The sequence below is a fragment of the Anopheles merus genome, chromosome 3L (genome assembly GCF_017562075.2).
Source record: "Anopheles merus strain MAF chromosome 3L, AmerM5.1, whole genome shotgun sequence".
NCBI lineage: Eukaryota > Metazoa > Arthropoda > Insecta > Diptera > Culicidae > Anopheles > Anopheles merus.
This window is the reverse complement of record NC_054085.1, coordinates 15,736,186-15,754,857: the sequence shown is the minus strand read 5'-3', so window position 1 is coordinate 15,754,857 and position 18,672 is coordinate 15,736,186. Positions and strand designations below refer to the sequence as shown.

Here is an 18,672-nt window from a genome sequence, read left to right as displayed (position 1 = left end):
CTCTCTCTCTCTCTCTCTCTCTCTCTCTCTCCTCTCTCTCTCTCTCGCTCATAAATTCTCACCCTAGCACAATATTTATTCTAATACACAACCTGGTCGAGAAAAAAAACTCGTCACCTGCGCGACAAACAAGCGTTGATGTCGTTTGCTGTTTTATGGCCACCACACACACATTACGAGACATCCCATTTCCCGCAGCATAAACCATTCCACTCGCAAAATCACAAAGACCAGGTGATAAGAAACATGAAGCATGAGTGGGGGTGTGGGGTGGCAATCATAAAAAACGCAAAAAATAACCGAACGAGAAATAAAAACCCCGCACACCCAAAGTTTTTCCTGCCCGCATTTTGGTTGCCATTTCTAGAGCAGCTTTTCTGGAGGGGTAGTGGGGGAAGGGGATGGGAGGGATTTAGGGAAAGGGACCGACGCGTTGGCGTGACAATTATTCATATCCATGTGACCCAATTACTGGGCCACCACCTTTTTCTCTTGCTGTTGTACGTTTCCTTTTTGATAGCCCCCGGACCGTCACGACAAACACGAACGGGGTCCTGAAACCACCCTCATTTCCCGGCCTCTAAAACAGAGGGAAGGAGAGAGAGAGAGAGAGAGAGAAAAAAAACTACAACGCGCCCCGAGTGCCGGAAACCGAAACAGGATACATTTCCGTAGCCGGTAAAAAGCCGGACACGGAATCGTTTGTGTTTTGCTTTTCCGTGATGTGATGTGTTCTGTTTCTCTTCTTTCTTATTCTCTTTCTCTTTCATTTTACCTAGTTAGGGTGGAAAAGGATCAAAGAAAACCATATTTCCATGGTTCTGGTGGTGTGATGGAGTACTGCATACAAACACAAGCACAAGCACACATACCGCAAACATAACTCTTATCGAGCAAATGTGGTGATCGAGTACACACCTGTCGTTTTTTTCTCTCTCTTTATTGTATTGTTTGTGGTGGACCGGGTGAACCGGTAATGATTTTCACCTATGCATTCTAATGCGTCATCGAGTCCGAGTGTCGGTTCGACACGATCGTGAATGAGGTCAGGTTTTTGGTTTGGGCATTAATACGCCAGACAGACCACCGCCAACGTGTCAAGGGTGGTTGTGATTAATGAATTTTTCTTGTTTTATGTTCATTGAGTTTGATGCTTCAAAAGGACATGGCTGATGACAGCATGGTGTGGAGGGGGGAAGGATATTTGTTTTGATTCCTTCTAGACCTCCGGAAAGACAACAGGAAACGCGTGTCATAAAATAATTGTTTATATAAAATCCATTCAATGTAGCAACAAAGAAGAGGATATAATACAGGCAATGATACACTGGAAAATTCAAGCCTTTTCCAAGCATTTCAATTGTTGTCGTAAAGCAATAAATATGTCTATAGATTTTTTTGGGAATGATCTTCGAAGTAAGGCTTAAGTTGTGCTGAAACACAACATGTTGTTTGCATTTCTATATGTCGTACGTTGCTTATACTGCAGCATCGACACGATACAATTCGCATTCCCAAATGCCAACCAGTTGCACTTGGCCTTCACCGTGTGCCAATATCGGGGTCATTGGCGTTGCAAACGTTAGTCTTCCCAGCAAAGCTGGCCACTAATTAAGCGCAACATGTGCATGTGTAGGTCTACAGTGAATCGCTTGCATTCGGTACCTCGGATTCAACTGGTTGCTCTGCGCTCAGGCACGCTCAGAATGCATCCGAGAGCCGATAGTCTGGAACTACTGGTCCACGACACACACAGTAATTACTGCTCCACGATCATGCCGAGCGTACGGTTGGACGCTTTTCCATGAATTGATACGCATACGCATACAATTGACATTCAAATGCAGCTGGGGGCATTGGAAGTTTCATCCGTTTTTCCCCCTCACGTCCCCCCCCCCCCCACACATACACATCGACGAATCCAGTCAACCGGACCAAAAAGAACCAACTCGATGGAACTGGTTTGATAACTTTTCCTTCTGCTGTTGGTGGTTTATCCCCACACACATGCACACATTTCATATGACAAATGTAGTACGAATCCATACACCCACCCTTGTGTGATTGTGTGTGTGTGTGTGTGTGTGTGCAGTTGGATTTTCTGTAAATATTTAAATCAATCGATAAAATGCACAAACGAACACCGTTTCAGGAGGGAAAAGGACACTCGCTTGCTTGCTCGTTCGCTCCTACAATTACAATTCGTTTTCCCCTATGATCCAGGGGGGGCAAGCAATTGAAAACGATACGGGTCCTGTGTCCATAAAGGGAACAAAGCATTAGGGTCCGTTTTTCGATCCGGAGGGTCAGACACATTCCATGCGCGCATGTATGTACATGTACAACACATCTCGTTCCGTGTGCATTTGTTTTTTACGAAATGAAAAAAACCCTTCTGTCCTTCTGCATCCGTGGTGGTATTGGTCTGTTCGGTGAAATGGGTATGTGTGTGTGTGTTTTTATTTAGTTTGTCATTGTTCGGGCATACTTACACAGAGATGTGATACACAATGCACTTGTAGCCGGCCGGACGCTCGAGGAAGTTGTACACCTGGCCCTGGAAGGTCGCTCGTCCGGCATGACGCCGCTGGGCTTTAACGTAGCTGCGGGTCGCTTCGCCCCACTCCTGCGGTCCACCCCGGTCCACCGATAGTTGCAGCCCTGCCGATCGAACGTTGATGACGTTGATGACGGTGGCGACACAGGAAGCAACAGGTCCCCCAGCGACGGCACGATGGCACGAACAATGTAAAAGGGGAAATAGAGAGAAAAGCGAGAACCACGTCGTGCGATTAGACAATCCGTACTGCCTTTTGGGACACATTGCGTCGACTGTTGCGTTGCCGTTATTTATTAAGAGATATGCCGACTATAAGACTGGACAGATCGGATGGTATTAAATATTTTACATTGCACTTAGGAGACGGGCGGAGGTTGTGCTGGTGGCTGGAAAGTTTACTGAGCGCTTCATGCTGGGTGCAATGCATTAAGAAGATGTAACGTTTTGCTCTGAAATTATTCGTTCAGAATGTATCATTACAACTACATTGTACTACATGGTTGGAAGTGTGAACCATTATCTGCTTCATTGCCTTTGTTTCTTTGAATTCCTAAAGACATCCCCAAACAAAACGAAACAAAAGTGTATTGCAATCCCCGTTCCAGCAAAATTGGACCGAAATCTCGCACAATTTTGTTTGCGTTTCATATTCCGAACTTGTTCGGCAAGCCGTTATCTATTTTTGCTCCATTTCATCTTTTTGTTATGCTAACTTCCAGCCCCAGCTCGGTCAGGGGTTTTACCGGCTAGCCCGAGTTGGAATAGCGAAAATAAAAATGCCTTTTTATGAAACGTTCATACACCAGCATCCCGAAGAGGGTGTCGGTGTTTGTTTACTTTCAATTTCAACTTGATAGCGTCACCGGAAAACTTTTGCACCTCTTCCTCCAAGTTATTTGGCTGCCAGCCTGCCCACAAAGATTGGGAGAATTGAAAGATTTATTCAAATCGATTGGTTTGGCTGCTTGGCGTATTTATACACAGAAAGTCAGACAATGTGATTTATTGCTATATTACTCTTCAAGAGATATTTAACGGAAAGAAATGTTCAAACATTGCAGCAAAATCAATACCAAAGAGACTTTAAAACATTGTTAAAAATGATTGCTTTTCATTAAAAAGCGAGCTGTTTGAAAGCATCACTCAATGTTTATAGCACACTGTAGAGCTTCCTATAAAATTGTTAGTATTTTTATGGATCAGTTATGGGAAACCATTTTACGAGCTTCTTAAACCAAAGTACTTTATAATTTTACCTTCCTCGTTCAAATCGCACTCCATTTAAAGCGTTCAACAAACTGTGTTATTTAAATCAAATAATCTTTGGTCACGTACCTCACAAGAACCCCATACTAGAGTGCCCCACAAGAAGGCAATGAACAAACTCAGCACTAAAGCACCGAATGATATGCTTCGCTTCCTGCTTCCTGCATCGATTGCATGCTACAGCTAGAATTCCTCTCGCGCTTTTAGGGACTTTCCAATTTTCGGCTAGTGATTTCCATTCCTACACTCGATTGCATTCCACGCTACACTTTGCACCAGCCACTCGCCCTGGTGCAAGGGCCAAACGGTAGCAAACGAACAACACAATCTCTACCTAACGGTTCGTTATTTCGCTCGTTGGCGTTTGCAGGGAGCCGGAAAATTGCCCCACTTTAATACGGTTCGTAATCCCGGGTACTACTACACCTGTTTGTGTGCATGCTACACCGCCCCAAACCACCCGGAGTGAACGGGATTGAGCGGAAATCTCAACACACGCTGACGGGAACACTACTTCCTCCTGCCCCGATCGCACACTTACCGATCGCATTCAAGGACGTCTGCTCACCCGACGCCACCATCGCAGCGGTTGCCGTCGACTTGCGCTTAAAGTTTTTCTGCCTCAGTGCCGCATGTCCACCGCCGCCCGCCATCTCCAGGATCGTCACCGTCGGCGAGCCCGTTAGCAGCTTACCGCCGACCGCACCGTACATCAGCTGCTCGTTGAAAGGGATGCCGAGCTCCTCCAACCGCTCGCTGCCCTCGCCGAAGCTGCCCACACCCGGGCTGATGCCGCCGGCATTCACACCACCGCCCCCGTTGATTGCAGTGGCCGCCGCCACCGCCACGACGTTACCACCCACCAGCATCCGTCCGCCCGGCGTAAGTGGCCCCGCAAGCGTTCCGCTAGCGTAGCTGCTGCCATAACTGCCGCAGAGCGCGCCACCGCTGCCACTGATCACCTGCACCGAGGCGGTCCGATCGTGCAGCAGATTTTCCGACTCGTCCAGCGCCATCAGCTCCGTGATTTCGCCGCCCTCGCTCATGAACGAGGCGGACTGCGAGTGGGAGGCGAGGTAGCTTAGCCGCGGCGACCGGTTGATGTTTTCCGCCAGCGTCGGGATGCGATGGTGCTTCGCCATTTTGGCCGCCCGGAGCGACTGTACCTTTGATCTGCCCGGCTCCGAGGCGAGCCTGCGCCTCCGCCCCTCGGCCGTCGCTCCACCGTTAATGGTTGCCGCGGGGAAAGTCGGTACACCCGACCTCAGACCGAGCCCGATGCACTGGCCGAACCGCAACGACGGACGAACGGGCCACGAACGGACATCGGTGGGACGTGGGTAGCGCCCAACTGTTCTGGTGCGATGTAGTAATAGCGGCTATGCAGATTGCTTCGCACCGGATTCATTGCCGGACATGAAGGCAACGCTAAAAGAGAGAAGGAAAAAGAAGAAAAAGCAAAAAAACTTTAATTAATTAAGTAGCATGTACAAAACGGTAAGCACTATTGAAACGGCTTTATTCAACTTATCTCACGGTACGGAAGTAAATCCGCTCCCGTACATCCCGTACACTCTCGCAGGCAGCATGTGTCAGCCTTAATTACGCGGAAAATATCAATTATTTGTTCGTGCAGTGCGCCGAACATCGTCCAAAATCGGAACCTCACGTGTAAACAACTTCACAAATTCCGGAAATCGGGCGATGAATTATTTAAACCCTCGCTTTGATGTTGATTAATAGCACATCTGATAACTTCCAATAACGCTAATGGGCGGTGAAAGCTTGCGCGTTCTTGATTGCTGCCACGTGTTGCTTATTGCCGGTGGGAAGGAGAAGCCGGGGCGGGGCTTTAATTCAAGTAGGTCAATTCCATCCTCATGGTTGAGTTTTTTTATTGTTGCCATTTTGAGTAGTTTTTGGGTATAAATTATCATAAATGTTTTATATTATAATGATCATTTCATGAATAAAATTTGGTTTGTATACGAAAAAGCAGTGGCACATTGGTTCAGCATTTGCCTGTGTGGCGGTTGAACACTGAAGCGTTTTATAGCATGGTGTTAGTGTCGCTACTGTACAATAGGTGGCGCTAGTAGCGGATGAAGCGTTTCGCCTACCAGAATTGATTTTTTATTAGAAACAAGAGCGAATCCACGCGCTGGTGTTGCTTTTTGTGTTGTGAACACCTGTGTACTGTGTTTGGTACGAAAAGTATTTAAGTTCTTCTTCTTCTTCTTCTTTGGCACAACAACCGCTGTCGGTCAAGGCTGCCTATACCTACTAGTGAAGTAAGCTTGGCTGTCAGTGTTTACACTGTTTGTTTGTTTAATTACCACAACAGGGTAGTCAGTCCTACGAATTGAGGCACGGTCCGTTCGGGGCTTGAACTCTTGATGGACATGTTGCTAAGTCGTTCGAGTTGACGACTGCACCATGAGACCGGCCCCAAGTAAAGAAATTACTTTCGATTAGAAATGACTCCTTCAACATTCCCCAAAATCCTGAAATGCATCGTCCAACGCAGTTTTATAGAAAATCATATGCAAAAGGATTCTTTCTGTTCAATGGAATCACCATTCATCTTACAAAATATCACAAATATAACATCGTGCTGCAGAAAAGCACATCGGAAAAGCTCAACTGCCCGCATGCCCTTCTACCCAATTCCTTCAATTAAACATTCACCATCCCAAAAGGGGGGAAAACCCCACCGACTGCACCGGAACTGTAACAGGGAAACTGCAGACAGTTTCTTCGCAAAAGCCACAAATTATTCCAAAAATTTGTTCCATCGTTGGTTGCTTTTCTTAAGAAAGACGCTTCAGTCGCCCCTTCATCAGGCATAATGATGCAGAAGTTGCTTCAAGCTGGGTGCTCTAGGGGTCAAGGACGCAATCAGTCAACACTTAGCCCGGGGTCGGCCAAACCTTTCACGCAGGCTGAAACCTCTCCGGGATTGCATCGGACCACTTGACCGTTCGTCGTCGTTTGTAACTTCGATTTAGTGCATTCGCTAGGCAGAATGAAAGAGTACAGTAACGTCAAACCAATTTTAACGTTTTCAGTTATAATTGGAAGCAGACTACGAACAGTCAATTAAATAGTCATTTTTAAAGGAAAAAACACCTTTTTAAACGAAAATTTAAGGCACATGGTATGTCTACCGGTTTCAAGATCATTAGGTGGAAGTCATCAAATGTTTGCATCATTTTTTCTTCTTTCTCCAAAGTAATCAATTCACTCTCACTGTGATGTATCAGCTCCACAACTTTCGAGAAAGTATCAAATCACCCACAAAAAGGTGTAACGAAGCACATGCACTGGTGAAAATGCATCAAACAGCCACCATAAGCAAGCAACGGGCTCGTGCAGCGATCAAGTGAATTAATGTGCTATACCACTACACCAAACGAAAAGTGTGCAACGACCGGAAGTTTCGTGAGGTTTTTCTCGCCCCGCAGCCCGCCCACTTCTGCTCAAGATCACCATCGAACACTGAAATGGGGCAGAAAATAAATCACTTCAGCTCAACCCGTCATAAGGTTCGGATTCTGCTTCTTTCTTTTTTTTTGCTTACACGATGCCTTACAGCACCACTCACGGATGCAAATTGCTACACTGATGATGATGATGATATCTTCATCCACAAACACCTACACGCTCAAAGTCATATGGCCGTGAAAGCGGGCACAAAAGAGGGAAGCAGAAAAAATAATTTTCACTAAACTTCACATCGGATGTTTGTGCTGTTGCGGCTGAAAAGTTTCATCCTTCCACTCTCTTCCGTGCAGTGAAAGCTCACCGCCACTCTATTGTTTGCGCTTGGGTTTCCGTATATTCCCACTCTAGTTTCCATAGAAATGGATGACAACATTTGCTGATGATCAAACCAATGCGCCGGTTGATGTTAATGATGATGATGACGATGATGGCGAGAGGATGCTGATGAGATTGTTATGGTTCCTGTTAGCTTTAGCCACAAATCGGATGTTTGCATGTATGCACTGTACAGTAAAATCGGGTGGAAATGGTTCCAAACGCCTCCCACTAGCCCTGCTTGCCGGGGAATGGAACTTTAGCTTCAATGGGAAGGAAAAAAACATATGCTGCAAAATATTTCCGCACCACAAGCAGGAACATTATTTTGCCGGTGTCAAACGAGGTGGATGTAATTTGTCTGATAGTTGTTTTTTGGCGATAAAAAAAAACTATCATCGTCATGTCACTTGTGGTTGCTGGGTAGAGAAATAGCTGCGCCATATGGTCTTACAAGCACAGTTAAAGTGCTTGTTTAATCATTTTTATTCCAACAATCACCGGATGCTATAACTATATTATCAAAATTATATCAAATTAATGGATAATTATAGCAAGCGAATTAGCTAAGTCACATTTCAAAAACGACCTTAGTAGATTAATTATTGCACGCTGAATTTAAATTAAATTAAGCTTACTCTACTTCTACCTCTCGCCCACGGCACTGCAATACAAATTATAACAAAGAGCGTGCAACGCCACAAACAATACTTATTTTTTCATCCCATAAAAACTCGTCCCACGCGCACGTGTAGCTGACCCAAGATTGGATGGCTTTCTTTTCCTAATTTAATCCTGCCTTTCCTCGCCCACGTACCATTTCCCACCTCGACTCTAATCGTTTAGTCGACACTGTTTGCTTTTCCGCTTCTCTCCTCCTTCTAACTCATCATCCCAACTCCAGCCCGGGCTTAAACTGTTTTATGGTGCACGTTGTAGGTTTACTAAGGCCGTTTTTTATCCCACCACTGTCCGACCGTAACCACCCACAGCCACAACCGTCATAAGTACGTGGAACAATTTTTCTTCATTCGCTAGCTTTCACACTTCCCCACGCCGACCGGCTGCCAGCTGATCTACCGGTATTGACAAAGCGAGAATACCGACGAAGGCAGCGCAAAAAAAACGTAACAGTGTGCCCACTGCACGCAAACCAACACATCCACCGCAATAATGGTAAGCCTACGGGACGGGGCACCATCAACCGGTTGGTGGCCATGGCAGCAGAATGGAAGAAAAGCCACCTCATACAACTAAAAGCCGTACAATTAATCATCCTCGAGAGTAGAGAAAGAGTGTGCGATACGTTGGCCAAACCCCGTTGGTTTGTCGTTTCGGTTTTCCATCTACCGACCCGGGGACGATTACGCTGACTCGCTGTTCGCGTTGGAACCCACCGGCCATGATGCTGTTGCTACCCTACCGTGTACGGCCACGCACGCGTCTCTCAGTAGCGCCGTTCTGCGGGTGTGAATCGCCCAACGCGCAACATGTGCACCGTTCGTGTTGCCTATTGTTATTGTTAGTTTAGCTTGAGCGTTCTTCTACTCCCCGTTGTGTTTTCATCTATCCTTTTCTCCTCCACGCCATTTTGCTTAATCATGGGCCGCATATTTATGGCCCAATGTTTATTTCTATTGTTTTGCTTTGGCATTGTGGGGTAAGATACTGCAGAGTCTTTCTAACTGCATTGTTGCTGTTCTTTTACTCCCCCCATCGTCATCATTTTCTATCAGCGTCTTCAGCGTATATCAACAGCTGGTTCGGGTGAAGTTCACCTGTGGACAGAAGCGAATAGCGTACACAAAGACGCAAGGCTAATATTGTCACTAGAATTGTAAATTTCCTCTCCCGGTGGCTGTGGTACGGGTTGCCAATGCAGGGTTGCGTAAATCATCCGCACGAGCACAGGTAGTGCTAAGGTAAAAGAGTGAAAGCCTTATGCCAACAGACGGTGATTCGAAAAAAAAGCTCAAGTCATGTTCCTTGCGGGGAAGGATATGTAGCATGGTGGGCTAACAATTGCTAATACATCGGCGAGAAAGTGTTGCTTGGTAAGGTTTTCAATGTCATTGTCAAAAACGAACCGACAGCTTTTGTCAGCATATATACTAAACATTTTATAGCATATTATAGCATCTGCTAAATCATGGTGGAAACTTAGGTGCGTTCTTTTAAACTTTGATAAACTAAATTCGTATAAAATGCACCTTTAAATTTAACCATTACACTCATCTCCAATCACTTAATTAACTCTCTAATTAACATAAGCTTGAACTAATAACGAGTCCACTCCAATCTCGACAACCGTACCCAAAAGCTTTCCATTTAATTTCATTATCTATTTAGAGTGTGCATAAACAAAAACCCCAAACGTGAAATTAAGATACTGTAAAATGGAACGCACAAAAACGCACTAAATAAAGCCAACGCTGGCCAACGTCGACAGTGTTTGGCCGCACTTTGCCGTAGAATAATTTCTCTCCCGTTCACATCGCAACGTCGCCAAAACCATTCCTTGCCGGTTTTGTTTTACAGCATCCAAGCAAACAAGCAAACCCTCCCCAATCCCAAGACCAGACTCGGGCCCTGTCCCTGCCCGAGGCTAGCTCGCCGCAGCTCGAGCCAAATGGATTAGGAAAGCGAAGGCGCAACAATATTGCGAGAGTTGTGCTGTGCTGTGCTGCTTTCTTGAAGTTGTCGCTCGGGTGAAACGCATAAATCAACAGAACCGACGAAAAAGTGACCTCTGCTGGGCGTAATGAGATTAATAATCATGCCATATCTTTGGTCCCGTTTCTCTGCCACCGTCCGGTTTTTTTTTTTTTTTTGCTGGCTTGAAACTGTTTGACCTATTTTAAGCAATGGCTTAAGGCAGTTTGGCGACAGAGAAAAGTCACATTAAACACTTTGGACAAGTTTTCCCATAAAATTATAGCATAAATGGTTTGTGTAAATATGCTTAGTATTTTTAGAAGGTTTAAAGGCTACAGAGTACTATGTTGTAGATCATTAAAAAAAAGTATTGTTCATTGCAACATTTACAGCCAAACCATGAAGTATCCTTTAAATTCAACAGTACAATAAACTTGATAAAGAACCAACTCCATCTGAAATAAGACCCACTTCACCGGGGTTCTAATTTCATTCTCCGCACTCCTTGCAAGAGATCAACGCTTGCAATCTTGCACCCACTGCAGATGCACCTGCCGTGCAGACAGGCTGCTACAAGATGGTTTTACTTTTATGCTTCCGGCTACATCCCTTTTGCACATGCATCTTTTCACTGCCAACCCTTCATCCTTCGCGAAAGCACTGCGCACCAATGGAAGGATCGAGAAGAAAGGCGAAATTGATTTTCATCGACCTGCTGAGAACCACCCGTCGGTTAGCAGAAGTGTGCATAAATCGCCATTCGCCGGCCTGAGAACTGTAAGCATGCGACCCGTTGCCCAGTGCCCCCCCCCCAAGTGCCCGTCCCAAAGCAGCGTTTGTTTGCTTCATTTTCACATCCCAGGCCATCGCTGCCAACGTCGTGCTCGTCGTTTGAGCGGTTGTTACGCGGCGGGAGACATTTGCTGCAAATTAATTAGAACATAATTGGATATCAGATCCATGCGCGGAAGAGACGAGCCCGCACGATCGAGCCCGTGTGGTATCCGCCCGACCGTGCTGCCATCTCGGTGCTGCCAACGGACACTGCCACCGCCGGCGGCGTAATGTTTGGTTTGGCTGGTATATCGGTTTCATCGAATAACCGCAATACGTCGATACGGGTACGGCTCACACACCATACTGGGTATTTACGATAATAACATTGTTGCGATGAAAGCCGGGCGTTTAATCAATGTTTTGACTGAACTATTATTGACAGCATCATCAGCAGGGTCAATCAGAGAGGATGGAGGATATGAATGTTCATTGCTTTTTTTCGATGGCTTTTTTTTGTGCTGGAAATGAAGAGAGTGTATTGGATTTGGTAATCAGCAAGAGGTACTTTAGCATTCATTCATTCGATACACAGATGAGTTACTGAACAACAAGTTCAAGGAATAGTTGGCAGTGTGCTTATGTCTCAAGATCTTGGTGATTCATCCAAACTGAACCAGAAACATCTTTGATATGATTCAAGCAAGAGATTAAATTATCTTTCCATTCACTTCCCATTATTTGCAAGGTTGTATTTTGTTTGAGTGGCACTTTTAAATAATAAAAAAAAACACTGATATAGCAAGTTTCCATTCATAAACAAGCTGCAGTAAACACGATCCTGTTCTTCAGAATCCCCCCCGAAGGGGCACTTCATTACAAAATACTAATCCCCGAACGAGAAACTCAAGAAGTCATCACTCAAGAAATTGCTCGCCCGGAAACACCAAAAACACACAAACACACACACACAAAAAAATATAAAAAACAACATTTCTTCACTTCTGCACACTAATGAGCGGAACAACACAACACATATCATTCGACTCGGGCAGCAGTCCCCCCATTCCCAGCGAAAACAAGGGAAAAACACAATGTTTGCATTTCATTTCCTGCTTTGGCAGTTTCACGTTTTCCACGCGCGTTTTGTGTGCATGTTTGTGACTGACAGCTCGGGTAACTTAATTTTCTTCCTGACTGCGATAACAAGGCCGCGACTGGCATAACATAACACATGTTCACTGCCTCAACCTCTCCGCAGCTGTAGATAAGCAACTTCCTGCTGTATCCTATCGGACCAGTTCATCATACGTCGATATGGTCGGTGAGGGAGCAAAATCACACACACACACCACAACCACCGATTGGTTTTGTAAAACAGGAGTAAAAAAAAGAAAACCAAACTTCTTCTTAATGGCAACAACAGCATCCAACCAGCACACCCGTCATAGTGCCTTAAAAAAGCCACATTTCCTAATAAAGAACACAGCTTCACAGGAGCCGCTCGTTTCGATGCGCAACCATTTGCTTCATCTATAATTCCTTTCCGACTACCGTCGCCTCGCCGGACGTCGGACGGACGTGTGAAGCAAGATTTACTCACACATCACACCCACCGATGGCACCGAAGCAGGTGCGGCTACCGAGAAGCCCAACAATCCCGCCACGCCCACGACACACCGACCCGTGCCCGTGACTGGTTTTTGGAAAGTAATTTGTGTCGTAATAAATATTTATAGCCTTACCTTCTTTACCTTCCTACGGTTCGGCTTAATCCGGCCTGCCGCTCTTCATCCCTGCTTCGTTGGCTTAACCTTTTCCCTCCTGCTTATGGCTGCGCTCCTTCGCACGCACACATACGCGCACACCCACACACTTTGGCAAGTTTTCAGAATTTTTAGTTTCATCGGGTAGCACCCAACAGGGTAATCATTTTCAGCAGCACAGCAGAAAATTAGCTAGCAGAAATCCCCTTTACCCTCAGTGCAACTCCCGGGCTGCTTTGTAGGGAATGCTGGGTGAATGGAGGCGAAAAGTTTAGGCCAGGGTGACCCATTAACTAATGGTTTAAATCATAAATTATTCCGCTGCCTCCCAAGCACTGGGTGAGGTTCCGTATTTTTATGATGGGGTGCCAAAAGTTTTGTTTATACATCGTCATCCCTTTTGGCGTTTCAGAAGGTTTCGGATGATAATACCGGTTACACATTTACAGACCATCATAAGCTTGACAAAGCACAAATTAAAGTTAATCGGATCTAGTTTTTATTGGGCGCAATGGGAAAGGTCTCTAAAAAAAGTCATAATTCCATTCAAGCGATCGTTAATGGTCTAATATATTTTACAATCTGTATCTTTTTAATAGTATCGCTCAAAGCCGGCAGAGGGCGTTACGTTCGAACTACTAAAACAACGAAAATGAATAGCTCCATCTGCGGGATTTTTCAATTTATAAGAAAAATAATAAAAATAATACAAATGAAGTTAACCCATAATGAAGAGAGAAAAAATCAAAACGTAACTGTAGCATCAACCGTTGCCTCTGCCTGCATCCGACTGCCCAAAACAAACGCGTCAGAATTATTTTGCACCGGGGAAAACTGATTGCTTTCATGGGTACTGCACGCAATGCATGCCATTCCCCACACACAACCACCCCACAGGGACCATTTACTTTCAGCCACGGGAGACAGATCAGTTAAATGTGCTAATGTTATTGCTCTGCGCGGGCCGGTTCGGGAGCACGACTGTCGGGGAATTATTGTCCCCCAGACAAAAGGGGAAAGGAAATTAATCAACGTTTAACCACGACGAAAGCATGGCTAAACATTCCGAAAGAATGGGTAAGCATTTTGGGCGATGAAGCACTTGCCTCTGTTAGAATGCATAGCAAAGAAGCGATTTCTCGCTATAAACAAAGTAAATGTTGAATATTCTATCGCGCAAAATTTAATCAACACTCACTCCAATGGGCCATCTTTGAACCAAGCCCAACCTCGATTCATTTTTTCACCATTCAAAATGGCATCCGTTGCCAAATATTCCACTCTCTCTCTCTACCAACATGCCAATGTCGTACGAAACGGTGGGAAAGGATTACCCAATGCGAGCTCTGGCAAATCCCCTTAAGGTGGATAGCACAACCTATTTCAATATTTGAAGCGTTTCGTGAATGTCTTTACCCGTGGTTCAATAAAGCTTTCGAAAACCCCGCTGGGTGTCTATCGCTGCCAGACAAAAATGCCAACATTTTGTGCGTCTGTGTGTGTGTGTGTGTGTGTGTGTATGTTTGACTATGTCTCAAAGCTTTCGGAGAACAATTTCACACACCATTCCAAGAAAAGGGGATGATCATGCTGATCGCACCCTCGGTAAGCTTGGAGCGGGTTCGTACATAAGTGATGTCATCAAGACATCATGAGCGGCGGCCGCCCGAGTGTGGCCGATTTAATATTCATTAAATGATTAAACTTTCAAACTACTAATTTCCTCACACCGGTCGGGGCGTGAGTGTGTGTGTGTGGATAGTTTTGGTGAGCTCAGTCGCCACAAGGCGGTTCCGTTTGGCTTCTAAACACCGCTCAATCCAATGACTTGTCATGACAACAGGGGTGCCACAAAAAAAAACAAGTTTTAAACTTTGAAATTATCCATTCCCACTACACTTGGCCAAGGGCTGAAGGGTGGCTCACTTTGCAGACTTATCCACGGGTCAATGGACGGTCTGCGACTAATACAAAGGGTTAACGACGCTTGATGAAGCGCACGTACAGCGGACCGGCGTGCGCTTTATTTGCCCCAAAACAATCATAATCCGTTCAAGCTACCGATGATGATGATGATGACGATGATGAGACACGGAGACGACGAGATCCATTAACCTAGCGACCTAGCGCAAAACGAGACAAACCCGCACCGGAAGCGGATCGGTTGATTCACACGAGGTAAGCCCAGTGGGAGGCCTAGAAAAGGGTACCGCGATCGTGCGGCGCTGGGCTTATAGATTCGTTCAAAGTGTAAATGGTGCGTCCGAGGCGGCAGGAACGGGTTGCTTAATTAACGCCTTGACGTAGAGAACGGGCTGGTACCGGCGATGATACGATGGATTCGACAGGCGTGATGATGAATATCAATGAGTTTAATTTGGCAGCAAAAAGGATTTAGGCTGCCGCATTAGGCAGCTTGGTGGAACTTGGGAGAGTTAATTTGGCTTTTTTCGAGTGGGCTGAAGTGGGCTTCAGCAGAGCTTAAAACAAATGGCTAAATAAAGTCGACAATGGAGATAATGGAGATAATACACCCCAACTTTACCTCAAATATCCGTTCGTACTCAAAAAAAAGCTTTAATTCATGTTTAATCGATTTGTAAAATTGCTTCAGTCATCCTGTAAATCCTGCAGTTTCTTTTCGCTTATACGATTGCAAAACTCAATCGATAGAAAACAGGCAACAACCCACAAACTAAGGCATTGAATAACAACTTCCCCCCATATTGATACTAATGATTGATTCGTGCAGCGTGTAACATAATCTGTAACCTTACGCTTTCTGTTTGCTTTCTGTTGCTGTACCGTACCGCAAAAACAACACGCCGGCGGAGCAGTGCAAGCGAGCTAAATTCAATTTCACATCCCCTATTCTCCCAACCGTTCGTGCCAACTCACGAACCGCACGAGCCTGATCCGTGGATCGTTATCGAAACATAAGCCACAAGAAGCAGGAGGCACGTCTTAGGATTGGCCAATAATGTTCGGTTTGCTAGTTCGGTTTGCGAAGGGTTTTTGGTGGGGCGAGAGTCAAGCGAAAAGGTAAGCAGATCACCAACCAAAACACCCACCACCCCGCTGTCAGTGATATGGCGAATCCTTCGAGTGGATGTATTTCCGAGATTTGCAGTTTTTTTTCCAGGGCACGTGCTCACCCAGCCTGCACCTGACACATTAAACAGCATCAATATGGTAGAATGGCCTCATTCTATGTTGTCTAGAGATTTTATCTGTCAATTTTATGAATCAATTACAGCACGAATCCATTACACTGCACTGTCCTGGCTGCCGCGGACGAATAAATCTCAGCCATACTTCAGTAAGCACACGGTACACAGTCAATTACATTCACATTTCTGAAGCGATTCCCACGAGTCTCTCTTAGAAACTGTTCGCAAATGATCCGTTTAAGAGGATTTGTAACAACTTTCCCTGTTAAGCCTGATCGTAATGTTCTTCAGCAAACTTTGTTAGCTGTTGTGCGGCTGCTGATGATGCTTTGATTTAGTTGGACGAGGCGGTTGTTATTGCACGAGCTCTGACTTATAATTCCAGGTCTCTTCCCCAGAGGTTTTGGTTCTGAGAATTTCCATTTTTTACTAATTTAAATTGATTGCTTCACTACTGCTCTCTCGGAGTGTGATAAATTATTCACTAATTAAATTACTTCCATTCCAACTGGCTTGCAAACTGGTTAGTTTCTTTCGCTCCGCTCATTAGCTTAGTCGATTATTTGAGTGCTTTTCCCCTTTCCAATTCCACCACACACACGCTCCCATATATTTGTACAATATTTCATCATCGATAATGGTGGTGAACCAACCACTTGCCACTTGCTTACGTGTCCGATACCGGCTTTCTACCTGTTCGGTTCCATGCTAGACACGAAAAAGCGTCTCATTTTTCCAAACCGAACCCCGAACCACTCTCACCGTTCGGTTCCGGTCGGTTGCACACCCAACGAAGCGCAATACCGTGTGCCATGCCCTTGACACAGGACAAAAGAACCCCCGAACCCTCTCTCGCTTCCCTACGGTGGCAACCCTTTCATTCAAGCGATGGGAAAACAAATCAGAATACAAACCGTCATGCCAAAAGGTAAAGGGAAATCCGAAACGCCCGAAAAGAAAGGCGCACAGAAACCGTATTCACCGTCACTCGGTCGTGATGTGCGGCTGCTGCTGCTGCTGCCGTGTCTACCACACTATTACAGGTGTAGCAAAACTACAGAACACAGTACTGTTTCACAGTGCTTTCAGAAATCATAATCAACAACAGCAACAGCAATGTGAGAAAGTGAACAAAATGCGACAAAAAAACACTAAAACGCCCACAGCTACATAAATAACATATGGGACATGGCGAGAATGTCCTACCACTTCATGAACCAGCCTTTGGCAGTATATGCACAATGGCTGCCGGAAAGAAGGGTGCCTTTTGCTGCACGGCAGACCCTACTACCCACCTACCATTGACGTACATTGTGCACCGAATTTAGGTGCATTTGTCTCCGGAGCCCGGTTGAAAGGGGAAACACACGGTTGCACAAGAATGAAGCCGCCAAGGCTTAGCGATACAGGGCAAGCTTGTTTACAATTAAAACACAGGAAGGGGATTGTTTCCGCGGTGTTGTTTGCAGTTTGCCCATTTAGTAACAGGGACCATTTATTTATTTTAGGTTGTATTGCTATTTGTTCACATACAATAATTTATATTTGCATTTTTTATTCCTTTTTTAGTTCATTTAAAAAGCATTTAAATACACTGATTAAAAGGCAAATTAAAAAGGCCATTTCAGCTACAAAGGCCAACCATTTCCAATACCGCTCACGGAGCACAAGCCATGCTGAACGCTTACATAAAATGTCCCTCAACAACGCTTGCCGGGACAAACCCGGTTCATTCATCGATTCCACTACCGGTGTCAAGCACTACCATCGGAACGATTGCCATCGGAAATCGAACGTAATCGACAAACATTTTCAATTCCATGAACTTTTCTACGGAACAACTTACGCCCAGTCTGCAAGTCTGCTGTGAGTGCAAGTGGGAATAAAAACACGTTTTTACACAAACCACCAGGCGCCTCCATCAAGCGTCGGGGAGGGGAATATTGAAAAAAAAATGGTTAACATGGTGTGGAACTCAATTCCAACAATGAACTCGTTCGAATACTACTCGATGGGAATATAGTTAAGGCTTTCTTAAATGAATTCAGCTTCTGATGCATATCAACGATTAACGGGAATTTGAAAATCGGTCACAAATTTATTCCTCCGACAATTCCTATTACAAACCACGCGTGCGTGCCTTAACTGATTCGATCAACACGGGCTTGCCCTGGACCAGCCGGTGGTGTGGTGGTCACTTCGATAAGCACTAAAATCAATCGCAATTCATAGCTTATCGCAGCGACCGTAGTGGCCATCGGTAGCTTACAGGAAGGTTTACCATACCGGAAGCCGTCTAAAAGGCCACAAGCCGTTAGTAGACTAGCTTTAGTTGTTTTGTACTGTTTCCTTTTTTTTTCTCTCTCTCTCTCTCTCTCTCTCTCTCTCTCTCTCTCATTTATTCCACACTCAATCGTGCATGTAAAACCCCCACCGAGCTATATACGGAGCACGTCTAAACCTATGCCTAAACCTGCTCCGACCTAAAAATAGGGAAATAGAGCAAAACAAGGAAACACAGCCACAGATAACCTTCGCCACTTGTTCGATAAGGTTTATTTTCTGTCTCTTTTCCCCTCTCTCTCGTTCTTGTATTTGTTGAGTCGGCGGTGACAATATCGAAAGTGACTGTGTTTATATTAATGCTTGTAGGTTTGTGTTC

General features: G+C 45.3%; 1 protein-coding gene across 1 annotated transcript in view; it reads right to left on the bottom strand.

Annotated features, from left to right (window-relative positions):
- Nucleotides 1-18,672, bottom strand: part of LOC121599849 — a 115,574-nt gene that overhangs the window by 55,555 nt on the left and 41,347 nt on the right. The window contains exons 3-4 of the mRNA XM_041927947.1: nt 4,368-5,254; nt 2,493-2,661 (exon numbers count right to left, since the gene is read on the bottom strand). Coding sequence (XP_041783881.1) covers nt 2,493-2,661; nt 4,368-4,968 — 770 coding nt within the window. The 5' untranslated portion in view covers nt 4,969-5,254. The remainder of the gene's footprint in view (nt 1-2,492; nt 2,662-4,367; nt 5,255-18,672) is intronic.